Below are 22,897 nucleotides of genomic sequence, written 5' to 3' on the forward strand. Positions count from 1 at the left end.
TTTCAGATATGGAGAGGCAGTGGACATAGGTTTCTCTGTTTGCTTCAAATCCTGCCACTGAGAGGCTGAGAAAATGGCTCGGTAGGTGAAATGACTTTTCACCCTCAACACACATAAAAGCCAAGCACCCTACTAGGCATCTTTAACCCCTGTCCTGGGGAGGGGGGTCCTGGGTAGGAACAAGTGAATTTCTATAGCTCACTGGCCAACCCAGTTTAGCTGAATCAGCAAACTTTAGGTTGAGGAAGAGATGCTGTCTCAAAAAGCTATAAGGTGAGAAGGTACTAAGGATGCCAACTTATGTTGACCTCTGACTTCTACAAGCACACACACACTCTTGTAACAGAAGTGACCATTTCTGTTCGGGTGCCACATGGCACCATTTAGTTCAGACCACTATTGTGCTGGTCACTACAGTTTTAGGTCAATGGTATTACAACGTGCTAAAATTTGCTCAGCATCCTCCCACGGGAGGATGCAGGCTCTGGGAAGAGCTGTCCAGTTTATTTAATGTGTCCTTTATTATTAATAATACTGTTTGGCTCCAATTAACTCATGAATCCAGGCACTGTGCCTCATGCTTGTTATCCCAACAGCCAGGAGATTGGGACAGAAAAGTCCCATGAGATGGAGGCCAGCTTGAGCTATGTACCATGACCCTTTCTCAATTAAAAATACATAAATAAGTAAAACAAAAAGTTAGGACAAGTCATAAAGAAAACACCACTAAGAGGACTAATCTAAGCTTGGCATCACCTCTTTCTGTAATCAGAAATGGTCCCTTCATCTCAGATATCACATGTGGGTGACTATCTGCACCTATGTAGAAATATTGCAACACAGAAGCAAGAGATAAAGGGGTGTTAACAGTGTCCTTGAGAGAGAACTGAAGCGACAGATCCCTCAGACGTCCGAGGAGAATGTGGAGTTTTTATTAGTGGAATAGAGAATAGAATGTTAAGTTATCTTAAACAACGAAGAGCAGATGAAAGGGCCGTGTTTGGGAAGGAAGAGGAGACAGGTCCTCTGGACCAAGGGTGGTGAGCCTACAGAGCCATCCACTGGAGCGGTGATGGAAGCCCTGCCAGGGTGGTGTCACTCCAAGCATGTTCTATAAATACATCTTCAATCACTCCCTGACCCCATGGCATTATCTGCTCTTAATCTTAGGTTATATCGATGGAGCTCTTCCTGGGACAAGGCTGGCTGGCTGGCATGCTAATGAGAAAGGTTTAGTTGTGGACATTGTCTGAAAAAGAATTTTCTGTCTTTATCCTCTACGGTGCTGCTGCTCTGAGAACTCAAGAAAGGCTGAGACCTGGGTGGTGTGTGTGATTAGGAGCTGGCGAAGAAGGAGGAAATGAGTCCCTGGTGCTTCCTGGCAGCAGGAATGACGTTATTAAGGGAACTGTGGTTTGAACATGTATAGAAAATGACACTATCTGTATTAATAAACCGAGAAGGAATGCATGTTGGTAGATACTCCATTGCCCTCTGTAGGACAGAGTTGTCATGTGACTTTACCTGTGTGACTCACTGTTAACCGCTTCCCTTTCTATGGAAATTAAGGATGAGGGAATATGCTTGAAGGGAATGCCACTGAGATATAAAGTTAATAGAACTGCATGGAAAGACAGAAGAGCTAATTCTGTTCTAGCTCTGACACTAACAAGGGACTGTCACCTCGGTTAACTCTTTTAGCTTCCCCATAACACAGATAGTTGGGACAGTCACCTGATGTTTAGTTTTCATTGTCAAGTCAACAGTCACCTAGAAGAGGAATTGTTTATGTCAGGTTGGCTTGAGGATGTCTATGTGGGGTTGTTTTAAATGTTATTTGACGTCGAAAGATCATCCTACTCTTGGTGGTATCATTCCCTAGGCTGGGCTCGAATTCTTATTAGGTAAAGAACACTAGTAAGCAAGCAGGTATCAAGAGTGTTTTGGTTTATCACTATGGTTGACTGTGGATGCCATTTGGTTAGCTGCTTGAATTCCTCCCTTGTCTTCCTCCAAAATGATAGTCTATGACCTGAAACTGTAAGCCAAATAAACCTCTTTTCATCAAGTCTTTTTGACAGAGTGTTTTTTATCACAGTGGCAGAAACAAAACTTGGCTACCTAGGCTTCCTTAATCTTTTTTGATTTTGATTTTTCTCTTGCCATGCATGAACTTTTGGCTCCTATTTGTCTGGTAGCTTGGCAATGTGGCTGTTCAGTAGTCATGCTAATCACCTTAGTAAATTAGAAGGAAATTAATTCCTATTAAAAAGACTGTTTTTGTTTTTGTTTTTTATGGAGAGGCGGTGGTTCAATGGAAAATGACGAGGCACTGTAAAGAACTGAGAATATTTGAATGGGCACAGGAGACACACTTCTAAGTGAGTCTAGAACCTGGAGTCCAGTGTTTGCACACTGCACCTGCTGTCAGTTGCTGGATACATCATCTGCGGATGCACAGCACCTGCCCCAACATGCACCACAAAAGCACCAAGGTGCACGACCAGCGTGCACAGGCATTAGCATGTAGACCTCCCCAGACATTGAACACTGATTTGTTTACACTAGCAGAGTGCGATTTGGTTTCCATCTGATTGTGGCTGTGTCCAGATTCTTCCCTCTCAGAATAAGAAAACATTTGTTTTTGACTTTGCTGGAGCCCTAAGTTGAGAGACTTTAAACTTTTAAAGAGATTTTGGAGCTTTACAGAAATTTTGTATTTAAAAAGAGACTGGATATTTTAAAAGAGGCAGCTTTTTCAAGCATTTGAATGTGTAAGGCTGTGAGACATTTTAAGAGGATAAAATGGTTTTTGTTTTTTTTTTTTACCAGAGCAGATGCACACTTTATTAGAACACAACATAAGCACTCATATCAAGAAATACACTGAACAACAAAAATAGATGCTTTTGCTTCAAATCCCTAGTCTTTTACAAATAGAAACGTTAATTCAGAATCACCCCTGGAAACTTTACAAAAACATTAAATGAATTGTTGGATAAGACTGCATGGGGTCAGGACCAGAGTACCTTTTGTTATGTGCAGGTGTGGGTATTTGTTTTTTTTTTTTTTTTAAACAGTTCTGGGTACTAAAGCCAGGACCTTGCATATGCTAGCAAAGTGTTATACCACCAAGCCAAGGACTGAAGTTTGGTCTTTAAAGATATTGTAATGTTCATTTTAATGTGTGATCTTGGGATTGCACAAGAAAGGAAAGGCCATGTTTTAGCAGTGGTGTGTTTATGTGTCAAGCTGACAAGGGTCCGTGGTGCTGGCTAGTTTTATGGCAGCTTGGCAGAAGCTGTAGTCGTCTGGGAGGAGGGAACTTCAGTTGAGAAAAGGGCATCCATAAGATTGGGCTATAGGCAAACCTGTGGGGCATTTCCTTAATTAGTGATTGATGTGGTAGGGTCCAACCCATTTTGTGTGGTACCACCCTAGGCTGGTGGTCCTGGGTTCTATAAGAAAGCAGGCTGAGCAAATCATGAGGAGCAAGTCAGTAAGCAGCATGCCTCCCTGGCCTTTGCATCAGCTGCTGCCTCCAGATTCCCACCCAGTTTGAGTTCTTGCTTCTTGGTTTCCCTCACTGGACTATGAATTGGGACATGTAAGCCAAATAAAACCTTTTCCATAAAAAAAGAGCAAAACAAAATAAGAAAAAAAAAGCATGTAGACCTCAAGAAGGAAAGTACAGCTTCCTTCCCAGGCCGAGAGACCCACAGCTTCTTCACGTGAGAGACCCTGCTCTCACGATACTAGGGGAGGAAGTAACTATTGGAAGGGTGGGTGACAAACATAATGAGTGGCCCAGTAACTCTGATGCCACGTGCATCACAGCTGAAGTACATGCATGACACATGTCATGCCATAGGACCAATCAGCAATTTTTTTCCCCTCCAGGAATGATGTCACCTTAGAGAACCGGAAATTGTGTTTGAGGTTTCATGTGGGCTTCCCCAAAGTAGAGGTCAATAAGAGTCAAGTGAGGGTTACTGCTGGCAACTGTCCAGATCCACACCTCATCTTTCCCTCTCCCAGGAACAGGCCAGGAAGGTAGCATTATCCAGCGCAGGTTTCTAAGTGGAGAGTGTTTGGGCTTTCTGGCAGAGGCTGGGGTTTAGTGGAGGCACAAAGTAGTGAGAAGAAGCATCATCTGGTCAGCTGTCTTATAAGATGGAAGACAAGAGATCTTCAATGGCCACAACTCTCTGAGAGATTTATAGTAGCTGACCCTTAGAAGAAGGGGTGTGTTACCAATGTGACCACAGCCTTGGAGGCGGCTGCTGAGCACAGGCATGTCCGGTGCCTTTAGTGCAGACTCTGCCAGGCTCTGCATACCGCAGATAGCAATAAAGCCATCTGTATGTTATAAAACAGCTTAGCTGTTTGCCCTTGCCTTCCTCACACAGAGAAAGGTCAGCGGCAGAGACGTGAGGATAGCAAAACAGAGCTGACCCTAGGCCACATTGGTCAAAAGGCTTGCCAACACCTGCTTATGGATTGGGAAAAAAAAATGAGGCTGAGCCAGCCAAGAAGTGGAAGTGGAAATGTTTTCCCAGTCGATTTTACATGGGCTTTTTTGCGTTTACTGCTTTGGGCTATGATTTGTGGTGGCGTATTATGTTCAGATATTAATGGTCTTCTCCATGGAATTAGTGGTTATTGTTTTTTTCTTTTGAGGTCCCTATATTCTGGCAGAAGAAAAGTAACCAGAGATACGAGCGAGGCTGTTAGGGATGGGGTGTGGGTTAGCCGGAGGATGGGGGATGACCAAGACCCCTGAGACAGCTCATTTGGAGGGAAGGTCAGGGATTTCATTCTGGACACACACAGCCTGGGGTCCTGTTGAACTCTCAGCAGGAAGTGGTACATCAGCAGTTGGGTATATGGGTCAGAGTTGCAGGTCCATCATAGAGACCGGTATCTGTGAGTCATTATACAGACATTTAAACCAAAGTGGAGATCGCCTCAGGATACGTGTCGACAGAGAATCATTCCAAAGTTGAAGCCATGGGACACTTTGCTGCGAGGAGCCAGCCGTGAGAACTGACAGAGCACAATGTAATTTCAGCAGCTTCTTCTTGTTGTTGATCATCTACCACATCTCACTTCTAAAATAGGACCTGGGTATAAAATAAATCATACTAGTCCCTGCCCGTGAAGTGCTGATAGTTAATGCAGTCAACTAATCATTTGGCTACAGAATAGCAGCAGCAAAGACTCCTTTGACACAGCATGAGATGGGTGGAGCTGGGGAGAGGGGTAGAGGAGGCACTTGGCTTAGGGTAGGAGAGTCAGGAGGGTCTTTGGAGAAAATAAGACCCTTAAACTTAGAGAGAGAGAAAGTAGCATTTTGGGTGAAGAAGAGAAGAAGAAAAGACTAAAATGGCTGGATCCATTTTAGACAATGCATGTTGATGGCCTCTGAAATCTCACCCAAGAGAGCAGGAGGTCTCTCTCTTTGTGGTCACACTGGTACGTAAGACACCTTTGTTAACGGGCATGCCTAACACAGCAGATGGATTGTTTACTCCGACCGTGTTCGTAGTTTGCTTGCAGAAGTTTGAGTTCTACTTGCTAACAACTGCAACATTCTAGAATTAAAGAGAAAGGTGTCTGGGATGGTCAAAGCCACCTGCGGCCACAGCAAGGTAAGGCGCTCTATCACAGCCGACTCTGCGCCGCAGAGGAGACCATATGGCAGGCCCATTTCCCACCAGGCTTTGTTTTCCCTGCACAGTGTGCAGTGAGCACAGAGTGTTCCTGGTGACAACAGGAGGCTGTGGGCAAGGGGAGGAAAGGGAAAGTCACTTTGTCGTCAATTCCCGTTTCACATCAGAGAGCAAACTGCAATACCGCCACTAAAGCAGGTGAGCATTGTAAGAAAGAAGAAAGGAAGGAAGGAAGGAAGAAGGAGAGAGAGAAGGAGGATCTCGCAGTAGCCCACACTGATAGAGAGCTCTTTCTTCAGGCAAAAAAAAAAAAAAACCCAGTTCACGCTGAGAGCATAGATGTGGAATAACACTAATTATAGGGCTCTTGCTCTTTTTGCCCAAATACAGTTTTCTATATTTTTTTGTTTCATATACCTGAATTCAACCAACCTTGGATTGAACATGTTTGGAAAATTCCATCTGTGTTGAATGTGTACAGGCCCTTTTTGTTTGTTATTTTTTTCTGAACTATACAAAATCAGTATGTAGCAGTTATATTACATTGGCTATTGGGAGTAATATAAGTAATTTAATGTATGTGGGAATACACATACAGGTTATGAGTGAATGCTACACTATTTTATATATATAAAAAAATCTTGAGCATCCTTCTTTAGACTTTAGAATCTTCTGGGACTCCCAGGACTGACCCCTGAAGAGTGAAATCACCTAGCCTTTGTCTCTAGTCTGATTACCATCACCATTTGCCCTGCAGAGGTAGCATGGTCAACAGACAAGGTGTACAGGGAGAAAGGGGACAGAGTGGAGCGAGGGAGAGACTAGATAGAGGAAGTAGGTTGCACGTCTCCAGCCTAGGCTTCTAAACTTTTTACTTAATCAATTCATTTTGTGTGTGTGTGTGTGTGTGTGTGTGTGTGTGTGTGTGTGTGCGTGCACGTGCACCCAGGACTTTAGCTCTTTCAAATGATCTACAGCAAAGCCTATAAATTCTATATGGTTTTATCACAGTTCCACACAGTAAATCTAAGTTCCAATACCATCAAATCATATACATGTGACTGTGTGAACAGATATTGGTAGGCTCTGGTTTGAATCCTTGCATTCGGACTCTGGGGTCCTTGGCCTGACAGTACACAGTTTTTTTTTAATACTTGGGACCAACCAGGGTTGCTTTCTTCCCGCATAGGTTCCTGGGCCCTCACAGGCAGGACTTTTTTCAAACCTTGTATGGACAGAGTTTCAGGAATTGAGCAGCATTTCCCACAAAAAAAAAGTTTAATTAATGACAACATACCGTGTTCCATGTTTATTCTAGCCCAGGCAGGTCGCAGCTTCTCCTTGAGCTCTGGTATCCTCACCTTTAAGGTACGGGCAGGATTATTTTCCGTTCAGAAACTGTGACTGTGATTACAATTTACTCCTAAACCATACTGGGAGCTTGCGGACTATCCGTCTCCATGTCTCCTCATTGTCAAATGCCGTTGTTGCTGCGAAGATGTTGGAGTGTCCCTGAATGAGTATCACTGGATCTAGAGTGTTCAGTTTCCCTGGGAACTAGACATCCCCTACTGTGACATGTTTGAAGCTCAGGTCTCCCTAAAGCTCTTAGTCAGGTCTCCATCTTCTGGGATATTTTTTACTTCTGACTTCCTGGTTCTGCTAGAGATAAGGGGTTGGTGGGTAATTTTAATTTTCCATACGTAGTCTAGGTTCACGGTCATGCCTTGAGGGTTTAAATCAGGTATTCTGCACCACACACTCCTAGGTGCTGACCCATTTTTGGTTTGCACTATTTGTATTTAAATTTTTTTTTTTTTTACCCTCCTTTGGAGAAAGGAAAGCAAGAACAAGGGGCATTGCTCAAACAAGTCTGTCCACTAGCTGGAGAGGCTTCTCAATAGGAGGACCTGAAGGACTTCCCATGGGCGTGAGGGAAATTGCACACGCCATCCGGGGAAGCAGACCAGGAAATCTCTTCTTGTTTTTCAAACAGCAGAGAGGCTCTGACGGATGGCTCCGTGAGGCTAGGAGGAGTGCAGCTTGGGGGAGATAAACCTGAGCAAAGGAGTGGCCAGTCCTGTTCCCAATAAAGCCTGTCCGGCAGTCCCCTGATTGTCTGTAAGGCCCCCCTAGAAGGCTGTGGGCCAATGGCCCGTAGTGAAAAACAGAGAAGTTTCTAGACATCTGTTGAGCATAGGCGCCTGGAGACAGCAGTGGTGGACAGGTAAGGATTTCTTTCTTTTTTATTCTTCTTTCTGTAGCCTCTGTCCCTTTGTAGCAAGACCTCTGGCAACCTGAGGCATTTTGACATTCTTTTTACAGCATCGTCCAGATCCTGGTAACTTAGATTGTGCAAGATCATTGCACTGTTGGAAGTTCCCAGGGAGGTCTGCTCAGGGGGTCTTCCTCCAGTTCCCTGGGATCCTTTAGGGTTTTCTCTTTAGTAGGGATTACTTTCCTGAACTGTCCCAAACTTGTCAGGAGCATTGGTGAACCAGTACTGTTCTGGTAGCCATGGGCTGTGGTGGTGGTCCGGAGGAAGAGGAGGTTGCCCTTGAGTCGGGGGAGGACTCCTGAGACAGAGCTTGGGGGGTGCAAAGACCTCCAGGCCTTGGCTGCTTGGGTGGGGTGCAGAGACCTCCAGGCCATGGCTGAGGGAAAAGGAGCTTGTGTGTTGCTCAGTAAGTGTGTGGAACTCAGAACCAGTCAGACTTGCTTTGAAGGTTGTAGAAAGTAGGAAAAAATCTCTGTGGCTTATGGTTTTCTCTTCTTTCTTTTTAAAAATTAAATATGAATATTTACAAATACATATACATATATATATATATATTATATAAAGAATGCAGTATGCAGCTCAGGAGGAAAGGCAATGGCAATGATCTCTGGCTAAAGTGATGTTTTGATTGTATCTTTTTGATTTTTCGTTTTTATTGAGTTGTATATTTTTCTCTGCTCCCCCTCCTCTCTGCTCCCCCTCCTCTCTGCTCCCCCTCCTCTCTGCTCCCCCTCCTCTCCCCTTCTACCTTCTCCCCCTGCTCTCCCCCTCTCCCTCCCCTTCTTACTTCTCCCATGATCCCAAGCTTCCAATTTATTTTTTTTATTTCTTTTTTTTTTTTAAAGAAAGCCAGAATGTGCAATTTCACTATAACTTTGTCCTTTCTAAAGGGCCCAATGCAGTGTTGTTGTTGTTTTGTTTGTTTTTGTTCTAGTTTTTGAGACAGGGTCTTGTGTCTTGCTACATAGCCCTGGTTGACCTGGAACTTACTACGTAGACCAGGCTAGCCCCAGACTTGTGATCCTCCTGCCTCTATGTCCAGAGCACTGGGAAAACAGAAGTGAGTCATTTTTTTTCTAATTGCAGAGGACTACATTCCTACTGTAGAAGACTAGCTCTTGACAGTTTTAAATTATACCACCTCAATATATGTTTCCTCTCCCCTCCACAATTAAACCACCAAGTATTCTCTGTGGTACCAGTTAAAGGCTTTTTTTTTTTTTTATCTCCTGGTTCTTAGAATGAGCCAGGATGGGGTCTCACACGTTCTCAACGTCAGCATCCTGTGATGACAATTGGGATAACGTGACACGTGAGCAGTGTGTACAATTGACTAGAACTTAGAAAGTATGAAAAAAATTCCGTTTCTTTTTACTATTTTTTTTATTTTGTGGTGCTTTTGGTTTGGGTACTTAATAATATTTAACAATATTAATAACAACTTCTTACGGATGAAATTTTGACTGTTAGTGGTCTGGGCATTGCCTTTGAAGGACATCAGAGTTAGCCTTATTCTAGAAATACAATGAGGAAACGATAAAGAGATTAACTGGCTAAGCAGATCTGTCATTCAATTGCTAAGTGGTTGCCCAAGGGAAGACTGGGTGAAGGCGGAGGACTTTTGATTTTTTACTTGATGGGTCATCTTCCAAATATTTTAATCATCTGTAAAAAGGCAGCCTTCTCTCTTTGTCCCCACTCTCTGTGTTGTAAGAAAAAAATCGCAGTGAACAAGTCCTCAAGTCACAGAGCATAAGAGAGGTCTTCAGAAAGGAGAAACAGACAGGGAAACCTGAAAAATCCCTAAGAGTAACGGCACCTCTCTCAGTTGTTCGTTTGTATTCTCTTGACGGGTCCAAGACTTCTGCACCCCGAAACCGAGGGTCACTTGGGGCTGCTGGGGCTGACCACCTGGCTCAACTTGCTTTCACAGTTTTGCCCCCCCCCCATCAGAGCTCTCACCCGCTGTACTGACCCGGGGGCATGCTGGGCAGTCCAGTGCTGCAGGAGACTGTAGTCACACTCAGTGGCACATCAGGGCAGTGACGCTCACGCAGGCTGCCACCTTCTGAGTGGTAAGGCTGATCTGCCTCCAGTAGGTCTCAGTCCAGTCTCATAAATAACCTCTGCACCCTCAGGAGACACCCCTACCTCTTCTTTCACTGTGCCACAGGGAAAGCCGGCCTCTGTCTGATTCGTGTTTTTATTGAATAAAAGTGGAGAAGTGCACTCACATTTCATGGAATACAAAAGTGAAGCTAACGATTTGCCCAGCTTTATACAGACAGCGACTCTTGGGGGGCTCAGAGAGGAGAACTCAGATCTCTTTTCAGCTCTTCAGTCCCCTTCTTAACCAGGAATGTGAAGATAAAAGATAAGAAAGAATTGACATGATTGTCTTGAGCAGGGTAGCTCTGCAGCCTGCTTTACTGGGGGTCCTGAAAGTGTATCAAGTCACGGCGTCATTTGGATACGTGCAGACTAGGATACCTGCTGTTAGCCCAGGAGCTTCCCAACACCAGTGCAAGGGCCACACACTTCCCTGTCCTGGTTGAAGGAACCTCTGCCAAGTGTTGTTTGCTTTCAATCTCCTCAGGGGTTCCATTATGCTCTCCAAGGCTGAGAGTGGTAATCCTGGCTGTGAAGGGTGGAGGGGTCTAAGTGAGGTACAGACATTACCTGGTTGTGATTCTGAAAAGCTGGGGCTGTGCCTGGCTGTGAGTGTTGTGAGTTAGAATCCTGGCAGGCAAGGATGGAGAGGACATTCCTGTCCCCACCCGCAGCGGCATTGTCTTTCCCGTTTAAACTGAAATGACTCCACTGGCTTGACACAGATACATTAACTCCCGCTACTTGCAGATCTTACGTTGTCTGATTAGATGTCCCAGTAAACAGGATATGCTCAGTTAAGTGCGTGAACCGGCCGTGGGCACATGGCAAGTGCACAAGGGATTCGTCGGTCCTGCGTTTTGTTCACGTTGTTTGGCTCAGGCCAGCAGCCTCAAAAGTACTGAAATCTTGCTTACTTCCTAAAAGATAATCATACAAATCAAGACTTAAACTTATCAGATGTTGCCGAGTGGCTTGCTGGGTTTCACGGAGTTAAAAATGCAGGCACTCTTGTCCTTATTGAGAATTGGAGGGACTTACGTTTACTGAGTGCTTACCGTGCTCCAAGCACCACGCCCAGCATCTTGTCAAGACTGCTCTTTTTCAGTTGTGCCAGCAGGCCTGTATTATTATAATCCTGATTTTGTAGAAGAGCAAATATACAAAGGTTAAGTAAATTGCTTAAAGAAAAGGACTAGAGGGTGATAGAGTCATAATTATATTTCAGGCAGTCTGACTTCAGAGTTCACATACCTAATTATTGTGCCACACTCCAGAAACCACAAGAGTAGTGCCAAGAGATCCACAAGGCTGGGCAAGAAAAGCAGCCAGGTAGAGAAATGCAGGTGTGTATTTCAAGGAAAGATGCACACCTGAAGATGAGAGACGTCATGTTACAAAGAAAAGATGAGAGACGGCATGCTACAGAGTTTAAGGGCCTGGGGTTTGGCAATAGACACTACCACTTGCTATGTGACCTGGGTATACTGTGTAATTCAGCGAGGCTTTGGTTTTTCCAGTATACGAGGAGGGATAATGGTGCTTTTCATAAGATAGGATCATTAAGAGTAAGTAAACCTAATATGTGTGGCTAAAGCCTTAAACTTAGTCTGTAGACATGTTCAATAAAAGATAGCAGTCATTGTGATCGAGTTAAAAAAAAAAGGGTGGGGAGGGGGTGTACAAAACAATGCTCAAAGCTCAAAAAGGAAGGAAAAAAACTTGGCAGTAGTCAAGTATGAGGAGACACACAGAGGTGGCAGTCCACCTGACCCATGTCTACTGTTAATGTTTGTGGCGTCTTTTGTAAAGGAAGTTACAGTGAAAGTGTGTGAGATCTGTCTGTATCTAAATATCATGGAGATGACTTTGGCTGACCTGGTTTGGTGTTTGGTTGAGGTGATTTGTTTGTCAAGGGTTGCCTAGGCATCCATCCTCGGGTCATCTGAAAATGCTTGACGTGCTTGCGTTTGACACAGTGGTGAGCTAGAGGAGAGGTCAGCCAGAGAAAACTTATCAGTTGCTGCTGTGTAGGCTGTGTGGTCAGGGAAAGGGGGGAGGGGCATTCAGGGATGTGTGGTCAGGGAAAGGGGGGAGGGGCATTCAGGGATGTGTGGTCAGGGAAAGGGGGAGGGGCATTCAGGGATGTGTGGTCAGGGAAAGGAGGGAGGGGCGTTCAGGAGAGCACAGCTGCCATCCAGATGTGATTGGGTGACACCCAAGAGTGTCCCAGTTACCTGGTTACTGGGTGGGCTGTCACTCCCTAGCCTTATCTGCTTCTTGTGCCCAAGAATAACAGTAAGTCTGTGGGCCTGCATGTCTGGAGTGCAAACCAGCAGGAAGCAAGGCCGGGAAGAGATGGTTAGGAAAGACAGTAGTCACACAGAAGACAGTGGATTTGATTCTAGCTGAGCTTAATTTAGACCCAGATGGAAATAGTACAGCTGGAATTATGTGCTTAGCACTTAGCAAATGGGCCACGGCAGAAATAAAGCTTGGAGCATTCTCACCTAAGACAACTGTTCAAACTGGGGAGCTAGACAAGCTCCCCAAGAGCAAAGATGTCAAGGAAGAAATGCCGAAATGGAAGGAGAGGCATTTGTCGAGACTCTGGCTACCACGGTTATGGTGGATGAGAAGAGCAGAGAAGCAGGGGAACAGGGGACAGAGAAGGGAGGTCACAGAGGGGACAAGGTGAGGAGCCAGAGGGAGTTCTGGTGAGACAAAGCATCAGTTCTTTTCTGTAAGATACTTATAATAAACTCTAAAGTCACATGGTCCCGTGAAGACATCTTGGAGCATTAAGGTCTTGTAGTTACATCTGGAGAGAAAAATGAAATGATTGTGGTCTTCTTTTCCCAGTTTGTGTGGCATAGTCCTATTGTTAAAATTCTCCTCATGGGCCGGGCGGTGGTGGCGCACGCCTTTAATCCCAGCACTCAGGAGGCAGAGCAGAGGCAGGTGGATCTCTGTGAGTTCGAGGCTAGCCTGGTCTACAAGAGCTAGTTCCAGGACAGGCTTCAAAGCTACAGAGAAACCCTTTCTCAAAAAACAAAAACAAAACAAAACAAATTCTCCTCAGGGGAGAAATAAAAATGGAAAATTAAGTTGATGACCAAGGATAGCCACACCACATTGCAAGAAGGTGATGTGGCCAAGGCTGGAAGGATCAACTTCAGAAAGCCAAGATAGCTTTTAACTATGTACATGCTGGAGTACTGTGTGTGTGTGTGTGTGTGTGTGTGTGTGTGTGTGTGTGTGTGTGTGTGTATTCATGCATTCCTGGAAGCGTGTCTATGCATGTATGAACGTGTGTGTGTTGAGGGTGGATCTCTACCTCTCTGTGTCTTCCTCAGTCACCCCCCACTTTATCTTTTGAGACAGGATTCTCTCACTAAGCCTGGAAGTCACCACTGTCAGCTAGACTGGCTGGCTAGCAAGCTGCAGGGATCCTTTCTGTTCCACAGGGTCTTACAGATGGCTACTGCTGAGCCTGGCTTTGTTATGTGATGCTGTGGGATTGAATTTAGGTGCTCTTATTTGCCCAGCAAACACTTTTTAACTAGACCAGCTCCCTAGCCCAACATGTTAAAATATTTTAAATTACATGACCAATGGCTATAGGTCTGAGTTTTCCACAATCCAGCAATGAAATAGTTAAGGTCTGGCCCAGCGGAGACCCCCAGGCTGCAGATGGCCACACATCATTAGTGTTATTTGCCTCCTCACCCACCAGCAGGAAAACCCACAGTCCTGGGAAACCGAAACCTACTTCTTCTCAATCTGGTCCTGTGGCCAGCCACAAAGCTACCCCTGTCTGCAGTTGGAATGTCTGTTTGACATTGTTCTCCCTGATGCAGGGAAACCCTTTCTGTGAAACACTGAAGCTATGAGATAGAATAGATAAGACTCCAGCGAGGAACTTCATGTTTTCTTAAAGATGACAATCTCTGCTGAAAGGTTAAAATCCCCCAGTGACTTACAAGGAGGCAAGAAAACCGAAGGGTTATCAAGCATCAACACATGTGTCGTGTGTTTTGGAAAACTCCATCCCATTGTGGACAAACAAGCGCTGCTCTGTAATCAGATGGTCTCCGCGCTCCTGGGACACAATGCTGCCACAGAAGCTTATTTCAAGGCAAAGGAAAATTAAATAGGAAAAAAATGCTCTTCAATAGAATCCTTTAATTGGCATTGTGTTTTGTGTTTGTGTTGAATAAATATTGACTTTATAATCCTGCATGTGCCAGGGATGAGTCATTGAATTAAATAAGGTCAACGAAGATAAGTCTTATCGACTCTGTGGTAAATACAGGTCTGCTGGGAGCCTCTTAAAGCTACACTTAGGATTTTGAGTCTGCACTTCTGTAGTTCTGGAGGGAGATTATATATGGACAGCACCCCATCCTTACCAGATCCTCAACCATCAGGCAGATGAATGAAGACTTATTTATTTATTTATTCATTTATTTATTTATCCATTTAGTTTTGTTTCGTGTGTGTGTGCACTTTCACACATATTTGCAGGTGCACACCCTCATATATATATGGGCCAGAGGTCAACACTGGTTGTCTGTTTCCATAGCTCCCTACCTTTTAGATTGTTTTTGACTCACTGACCGTGGAGCTATCTAATTGGCTGGCTAGACTGGCTAACCACCAGTGTGCCCCAGGGAAGCTGCTGTCTCTACCTCCCCAGAGTTGGGATTATAGGCACGCACATCATGCTGAGTTTTCTTACATGGGTGCCAGGGATCGCAACTCAGCTTTGACACTTGCACAGCAATCACTTTGCTCATCAAGCCGTCCCCCCAGTCGCAGAGTCGTTTTCCTCTTTGTTTGCTTTCTCACAGCTCTGGGGGCCAAACTCAAGTCTTTGTCGGGTAGGCAACCACTCTGACATTGAGCTACATCCCCAGTAAACAAAGAAATAATAGTGCGTGAAGCTGCTCCTGAAACGAGGCACCATCGTCTAGGCAAGGAGCTTTGTTTTGCATTATTCTCTTTTGGTACAGTCATAAGTGAACATACTGTTTGTAGTCTTAAGTCTTGATTTTGGTAAGGATATGTTTTCAGAAAGAACCTAGTCTCTATCCTTGGACAAGAAGGTGAGGGATATAAAGAGATAGCTACTCAATTACTTCTAAAAGGGACAATGGTATGTCTCCTTAGTGAGCCCGGCCAAGTTGAGTCAGAGGCAGGACTGCCCTTGAAATCACCCTAGTGTGAAATATAATTTGTTCCATTTATAAAAAAAGAACTGTGGGTGCAACATTATCCACGTAGATGGTGCACACTGAAGAACCGTCACTCTCTTGAGACCATTGTGAGCAAATTCTGGAGTCCTGTGCCTGCCATCTCCAATTCCTTACCTCCTACACAGTCTGCAGCTCTTCCCAAGGTGATTGCCACCTCACTACCCCAATGAAACCCTTGTGAAGAGACCATCCTGTCTGAAGGTTCAGTGAACACCCTCAGTCCTTCTTCATGCACCTCTCAGCATGGATATTGTGACCACATCCTTCTTTTTTATTTTTCCAAGACATGGTTTCCTTGTTTAACAGTCCTAGCTGTTCTGGAACTAGCTCTTGTAGACCAGGCTGGCCTTGATCACAAGATCCTCGTGCCTCAGCTTCAAAAGCACTGGAATTATACGTGTGCGTTGACATGGCTGGCCTCTTTCCCTTCCTGCTGCTCAAGTCTCATTCCTAAATATCTGGATGCAATCATCCTCTCTGCTTGGACCTCATTGTTTGGAATTCTGTTGGATTTGGTTCCAGCCTCCTCTCCCACCCGACTCTTTATTAAATCTTAGCTAATCCTGTGGTCAAAGTTGTCAGGTCTGCCTACCCTGGATTCTGTTCACCTCGCAGAATCCCTGTCTTCTGCTGTCTTGATGTCCAGGCACTCTGACCCATTTATAGCTCCTTAAATGGACTGCGATTCCGCCTACCTCAGGGCCTTTCTAATTCCCTCCCCCTAAAGATAGTTGAAATGTATGCTTCCGGTTCAGATTATTTGAACACTATGCCTGGGACACCTTACACAAACCCAAGACTGGCTCAGCTCTCTCTTATAGTTTTTGTTTGTTTGTTTGTTTTTTGTCATTGTTGTTGTTTTCCAGAAAGTTCAGCATACTGATAAAATGATCCACACTGGATTTAGGCTTCTTACATTTAAATTCTATTCAAAGTTGTTTAAGCGGCATGTGATTCTGAGTTTTAGATCGTGCTGTTAATTAGAAAGCATGCCTGAAACACTTCAGTGGGACTGTTATAGAGATGGAGCTATTAAATAGAGTTGGTTCTCAGCATTGGGTACATAGCAACTGCTCAAGAACCGTTCATCCTCCAGGGACTTGAGGAATTGATTCTTTAATGATGTCTGTCTGCTTCATTAGCCTCCAAGCTCTTTGGAGAGAGGACTGTCTTTGTGACTGTCACTTCCTTGAGCCCAGCAGAACACCTGGCACTTGTCAAGACCTAATAAATGGACACATGAATAGATGGGAGAGGGAATCAGGGGACAGGGAGGCCCAGAGCCTGCAAGGGTGTGTGTAGGTGTTCCGGGGCAAGGGCTACTTATAGCAGCATCAAGGAACTAGTGTTAGAAGGCGGCCTTTTCCTGGACATGACGGGTGGGTAAACTTTGAATGCACAGTGACTGCTAGGCCTCTGAGCTGAAGATTAATGAGCCAAGTAAATGGCAGGATTATCTGAGTTTGTAAAATACCTAAAAATAGTTTGCTGATAATTGTTACTCTCCACCCTCAAGAATGTTTTTTGTTTGACTTTTTGCTTTTGTATGAACTCTGGAAAACTTTTTGCACTACTTAGATACCTCTGTATCAGCCAACATCAGGATGGGATAGCTTATTAAACAGATTATTAAAAATAAAAGCCAGGTCATGGGGGACCTTGGGTACCAGTGAAAGTGCTTTTAGTTTGTAAATCATTAAGAATAAGAGAAGCAGGGAAGGACTAAGGAGAAAGGTGCTCCAAAAAGACCCATCTTTCTGAAGAGATGGCCAAAGACAAAGCTACTATTGTTGTGGTACTGTTGCTATGGTACTGTTGCTGTGGTACTGTTGCTATGGTACTGTTGCTGTGGTACTGTTGCTATGGTACACCGGTTAGGCAAGGGAGGCCTTGGCCAGGACTCACATCAGAGGGAGATGGTTTTAGAAGTCAATCTGCAAGATTGCATCTGAGATGCAAAGCATGTAAGGAGTTGTAAATGTTTCGAGCAGTCACCAAAACGCTCCAAGGCCAACTGCTGTCACTGAACTTGCCGTCATTGAGTTCGGTCAAGTCCTTGCCTTAGTTCATAAGAAAGCTCTGGCTCGGAAGATAAAGTGGCCTACACCGTATCCTAGGGATAACTGCTGGCAATGTGTGGCTGGAATTCATGGTTCAGTTTCCTGCTTAATTTTGAGAAAATTCTCCATTTATTTTTGTTTCTATTTCACCAAGAAATAGAAACAAAATAGAGAGAAATAGAAATTTCTCTCGGCTTCAATGCCCTTTCTCTATGGTATAGGTCTCTAGGTAATCCGTTTCTCCGCTATCAGGTACTAGCAGCATGGCTCTGAGCCCTGAACAAAGCTCCCATTTCTGTATCTGGACAGTAAGTAGGAATAGTTCAGTAGCCCCACGGAGTTGAGGACCGTGGAGAGGGTTAAATGAGACAATCCTCTTAGCTTTTAGTGAGATAAAGATGATAGCTCACTGTGTAGCCGAGGCTACCTTTAAACTCATGATCTTCCTCCCTCTATTTCCTGAGTACTGAAAGGCTTGTACTCTGTGCCCAGAGAGCATCACCCTTGCAGAGAGCTTAACAGAGGCTGGGCTGTGATAAGCTACCCTCGTGGTTAGGGACTGTCAGCCCTGTCACCAGCTGCAGTTATCCAAATTCCTATAAATGTGGCTCACCGGGCTATAGGAAAATATGATTAGCTGGCATTTTAAGTAACTTCTAAGGTTCTGACTGTCTCCACACCTAGCTAGCTGTGAGATAAAGTCAGCCCTAAACTTTAGCATCATCATCTGAAAAACCAAGATGGTCGAGTGTATTTGGTGAGGAGGCAGATGAGAGAATGTGGGAAGACTTGGCAGTATGGAGTTTATCAAGCCATTCATTTCAAAAAAGCATCCCACAGTGGCCCTGTTCGGAACATCCTGCATCCTTGGAATTGTCCACAGAATCATCAGATGACCTAGACGTGACTATTTATGATCAGGAGTTGAACTCTGCTAGAGACCTCTTTCTGTTTTCTTCTCCCTTGCCACTTCCTCACCTCTAATAAAGTCAGAGTTAGCCTGGACCGCTGCTGGGATTCCAGAGGGTCAGTCTTCAATGCAGGGGGTGGATGTCTCAGTTTTGGATGAGTGGGCTGGATTTTCGCTGTGCCTTTTCTGGCGCACAGTCACTCTGGAAGAGCCCATCACTATTGACAGCCGAGGAGTCAGACATGACGTGGTCCAAGCATTGCTGAGAATAGCCCTGACTTATTCCTGGAATGTGTCATCCGCCTGCACTTTCCTTTTTCTGCCTCTTAAAACTTCATAGACAGGAAGACAGTGTCTGAGTTGACCAGGAAGTTTCTTAGCACGGTGGGGTTAATCCTGAAAGCTAGACCACATTTCCCGATTGTTGTTCTCATGATTGGTCAGCTCCCACAACAGGCCTTACAGGAGACTGTCCAGTACTTTAATTCCTTAAGAGAAGGATCAGGAGTGATAGAAGATGGTTTTCTTTTTTTCTCTGGGTCTTATAGTATTTGGACTTTGCTCCAGGAATGTGAGAAGCGATATGTCTTTCTAGGGGCATGCCAGCTTAAGGCCCCTGTGACCACGCATGGCCTTGAATGCAGGAGGCAGCTCCAGATCTCAGCTAGACCAGCGTGGATATTTTTCTCATTAACTAAATTGCAAAGCCCCTTCTGGTTTCCACATAGGTGAGCACGTCTGTGAGCTGGAGGACAGATACGTTATGATCAGGGGCAAGGCAGGGAGGAATTTCAGCTTCACACTTCTTCCGTGACGAAGCAGAAGCCTCAGTAGCTGAAGTGACCTTCTGCTGGCACTGTGTTCCCTTTGACCCAGCCCCTGTCACACTAGTTGCCAGTTATTTAGAATATTGCTTCCCCTTCTGAGTCCTGATTTCCTCCTTTCTTCCAAACAATGCCCCATCTTTGCAGTGTAGCTGACAATTGTCCTTCATTCCAGAGAATATTCATAGGATAGGGTCCTGTCTATATCTCTTTACACACACACACGCACACACACACGAGTTAAACCATGTATCATTGTGTTTTTCCCCAATGTTTCAACAGACAGAAGAATGTCTACCAAGAATAGTCTCAAAGGAGGCTAGAGGCAGAGAGATGGGTCAGTGTTGGCCACTGACCTATGCCAGTGCATCCGTGGTGACAGTTTAGAGACTTTATAATTCCTCATGACTCTAACCCAAATGAACAGAAAGGTTCACTGGAGCATATGGATAGTACAGATCTGAGGTTTGCTCTGGTGTCCCGGTGTCTGAGTTCCTCCCTAAGCTCTCTTTCTCATCTCTTATTTCTCACACCCTTGATTAATTTCCTCCCTGTAGTACCGACCGGTATACAGTGTCCTCTGTTGGGACCTGACAAGATCGATTTGCCTTCTGAGTGAGTATCCTTTGGAGATATAAGATGGACTTAATTCATCTTAGCGATAGCTGCCATCAACAGACTTCATCAGCCTATGCCTATATCAAACACGTACATAAAGACCAATTAATGTGTCACTCTGGTTTCCTGCAGGAGACGCATCTGGCCTGTGGCATCTACCCCCAAACTGAAATTGCGAAGCATTGCCCTAAAATCACTGAGCCAAAGGATTTTAAAAATGCATTGATTGTCAGATGTGCAGACTGAAACATTTCACAGAGCCGTGCCTTTTCCCTCTCTCACCGGGGAGGCGGAAAAGGCAGTTGGCTCTTGACGACTGACACACAGTTTTTCCTGACAGGTGCTTCTTGGCCCTCATAGTGTGGCATCCTGATCCCGAGCCTCCAGTGCTCTCTGCAGCTCCCTCTTGGCTGCCCTCTGCCCTTCACTAATCATTGGCCTGATAACCATTGTCATATTTGGCGTGCTTAGATATTTCCAAATTCTTTTCTCAGGCGCTCTTCCTGGCTTTAAATCTCAGTTGCGTCTCAGGAAATTCTGAGAGAATTAAGGGAGGAAGTATTATGACCCCTACTTTGCAGGTGAAGTATTGGGATCAGTACACATAGAAGATTTAATCAAGGATACAGGTCACAATAAAGCCCCTAATCCTAGACCCTAATCCAGATCTCCCATTTCAATCAGTGACTCTTTTCACTGCCACGCATCATGTGAGAGGGCCAGGCAGGGGCTCAGTGGACAATGTACCTGCTATATTACCATGTCGTTCAGTCCCAAGCAGCCACATTGAAGCCCAGTACAGTCTTGAACATCCGTAATCTCAGCACTGCAGAGGTAGACAGGCAGGTCCTCGGCCTTGACGGCCAGCCAGTTGAGTCAGCCGATGAGCTCTAGGTTCAGTGAAAGACCTGCTTCAAAACAGGGTGGAGCACTCCAGAGGAAAATTCCCAGTGTTGACTTCTGGCCTCCTCACGTGCACACATAGGCGAGCCAACCTGTGCACATACTGGGCAATCACACAAAGACAGAAAAGAAGCGATCTATACCAACTAATTTTTCTTGGTTCCTGAATGTACTTGGTTTGAGTGTATTCTGATTTTCAAATACAAGAACGATTAATTCAGTTATAGGTAGGCTTCTGTATACATAACCAGTATTATATAAAGAGAGTTTAAAAGTTAGTTTGTCTCCTAGGATACTTTATGGCATTAATATCATATTTGTACCATGACATAGTGCTATAAAGTAAAACTGATATTTTTATAACTAAATACTAACAAGGTTTAGTCAATTAATATGGTCAAAGGGTCAACTGAACGGGTTGCTTACAGAATTAAAACAACAACAACAACAACAAAAAGGTTAAAATAGACTAGGGTAGACATGAGAATATCCAAGTGCAGCGAGTGTAGCAAACGTGGAGCGAGTTCTCTGAATGGTGCAATCTGTATAGTGGCTTACATAAAGAGGTTTCCCATCTCTCTGTGCCTATCTATGTATGCAGGGCATGCACATGCCTTGATGCGTGCATGGAGACTGGAGGACAACTCAAGTGTCCAGCCTTCCCTTGTTTGAGGCAGGGTCTCTTTAACGTTCTCTATTGCGTACACCAGGCTAGCTGGCTAGGAGTTTCCGGGGACTGTTCATTTCATTTCACATCTGTCCACAGCAGTGCTGGGTTTATAGTTGGGGCCACCTCGCCTGGCTTTCCTTGAGTGCTGGGGGTGCAAAATCCCGCTCTTGTGTTTGTGCAGCATGCCCTTGGAGCACTGCACCATCTCCCAGGCCTAATAGTATCTCTTACAAAACTGCCCATCTCTTTCTTGTTTTCTTTCTTGAGGCTCATTTTCTCTTCCCTTTCATTCATCCTATCCTTCTTCATGTATGCAGGAACTGAACCCCTAAACCTGCTTCCTTTGTTTTACTTACTTGCATTAACACCCCTAAACACCCTCCCCTCCTCAGCCTCCCTGACATGTTTATATTCCCACTGAGACAATGCTTGTTTCTTAGTTTGATCCTCTATGCCCTTCCCTTCCCTTCTATGAAAAAGTCCTGTGTGGTGTGACTTTCAAGATGGGGGTTAGCAATTCTTTCCTTGTTTCATAAATCAATCGCCATGTCTCTAAGGACTCATATTTCCATTTCAGGCAAAACAACTCGAATCTGAAGAAATGAAATTGCCAAGGACAGTCGCGTTCTGCTTCGTGCTAATTGTGACGTGTTCTTCAGAAGCAACGTTGAGTGTGAGCATTCAGCCCCTTGCTCAGCCCTTGGTGAGTCAGTCCTCATCCACAGTGATTTCCCTATTGCCGTCCTTTGATTTCCTGGGAAGGTGGAAATCAGCAACCAGTTCCTTCAAAAAGCGGTGTAGGAGGGGAGTTTGAGGCATTCTGTACAGGAACGTAGCTAGTCCTCGGTGTATTTACTGGGCTGCAACTTTCTGCAGTCTGAAGTCGGTGCTAGTGTCAGCAGATGACTCAACCTGGCCTTCTCCACTCCCCACAGTGGGCTTTGTGCATCCAAGGAAAAGCTATAAATACAGATCATCCAAAATTGTGAATTTGCTTAAAACAGTCCAATTTAAAAACTGTGCAACTCGATGGCATGGTTCTTGGTGGTAAACTCTGTAGATGACAATGTCGTGTTGCCATCTCAGAGAGTCTGGAGATGCTAGGCTGAGGCATCACATTGAGGCTGGCAGTGATGAAGCAGATTTGAAAAGCTGGGGACTAGCCGGGCGATGGTGGCGCACGCCTTTAATCCCAGCACTCGGGAGGCAGAGGCAGGCAGATCTCTGTGAGTTCGAGAGACCAGCCTGGTCTACAGAGCTAGTTCCAGGACAGGCTCCAAAACTACAGAGAAACCCTGTCTCGAAAAACAAAACAAAAAAAGAAAGAAAGAAAGAAAGAAAGAAAGAAAGAAAGAAAGAAAGAAAGAAAGAAAGAAAGAAAGAAAGAAAGAAAGAAAAGCTGGGGACTTTACCTGAGCATCAGACTGCAACAAAGTTCTAAAGCCTTTAATCTCTCTGTGTGTCACAGCAAATGGTGACCGTGGCCAAAGGACCATGGGTAGTCCCCAGGAAGAGTTGTTTGTCTTTGGAAGGTGGGGAGGCATTCATCTAAGTAAAGGGAAGGATGGGTAGATTGCTCCACTTGGGATTCTTTA

The 22,897-nt window shown here is 44.8% G+C and overlaps 1 protein-coding gene across 4 annotated transcripts in view; it reads left to right on the forward strand.

Annotated features, from left to right (window-relative positions):
• The window catches only part of Adgrf5 (adhesion G protein-coupled receptor F5), a 94,316-nt gene that overhangs the window by 21,740 nt on the left and 49,679 nt on the right, over positions 1-22,897 (forward strand). For 3 of the 4 annotated variants that reach the window (XM_013350993.2, XM_005359794.2, XM_026785646.1), the window contains exons 1-2: positions 7,665-7,899; positions 21,880-22,005. In XM_013350993.2, the coding sequence (XP_013206447.1) occupies positions 21,904-22,005 (102 nt within the window). In that variant the 5' untranslated portion in view covers positions 7,665-7,899; positions 21,880-21,903. Of the gene's footprint in view, positions 1-7,664; positions 7,900-21,879; positions 22,006-22,897 lie in introns of those variants that run through there. The other variant, XM_013350994.2, reaches the window with a different exon arrangement.

Source organism: Microtus ochrogaster, linkage group LG2, assembly GCF_000317375.1.
Source record: "Microtus ochrogaster isolate Prairie Vole_2 linkage group LG2, MicOch1.0, whole genome shotgun sequence".
Taxonomy (NCBI): Eukaryota; Metazoa; Chordata; class Mammalia; order Rodentia; family Cricetidae; genus Microtus; species Microtus ochrogaster.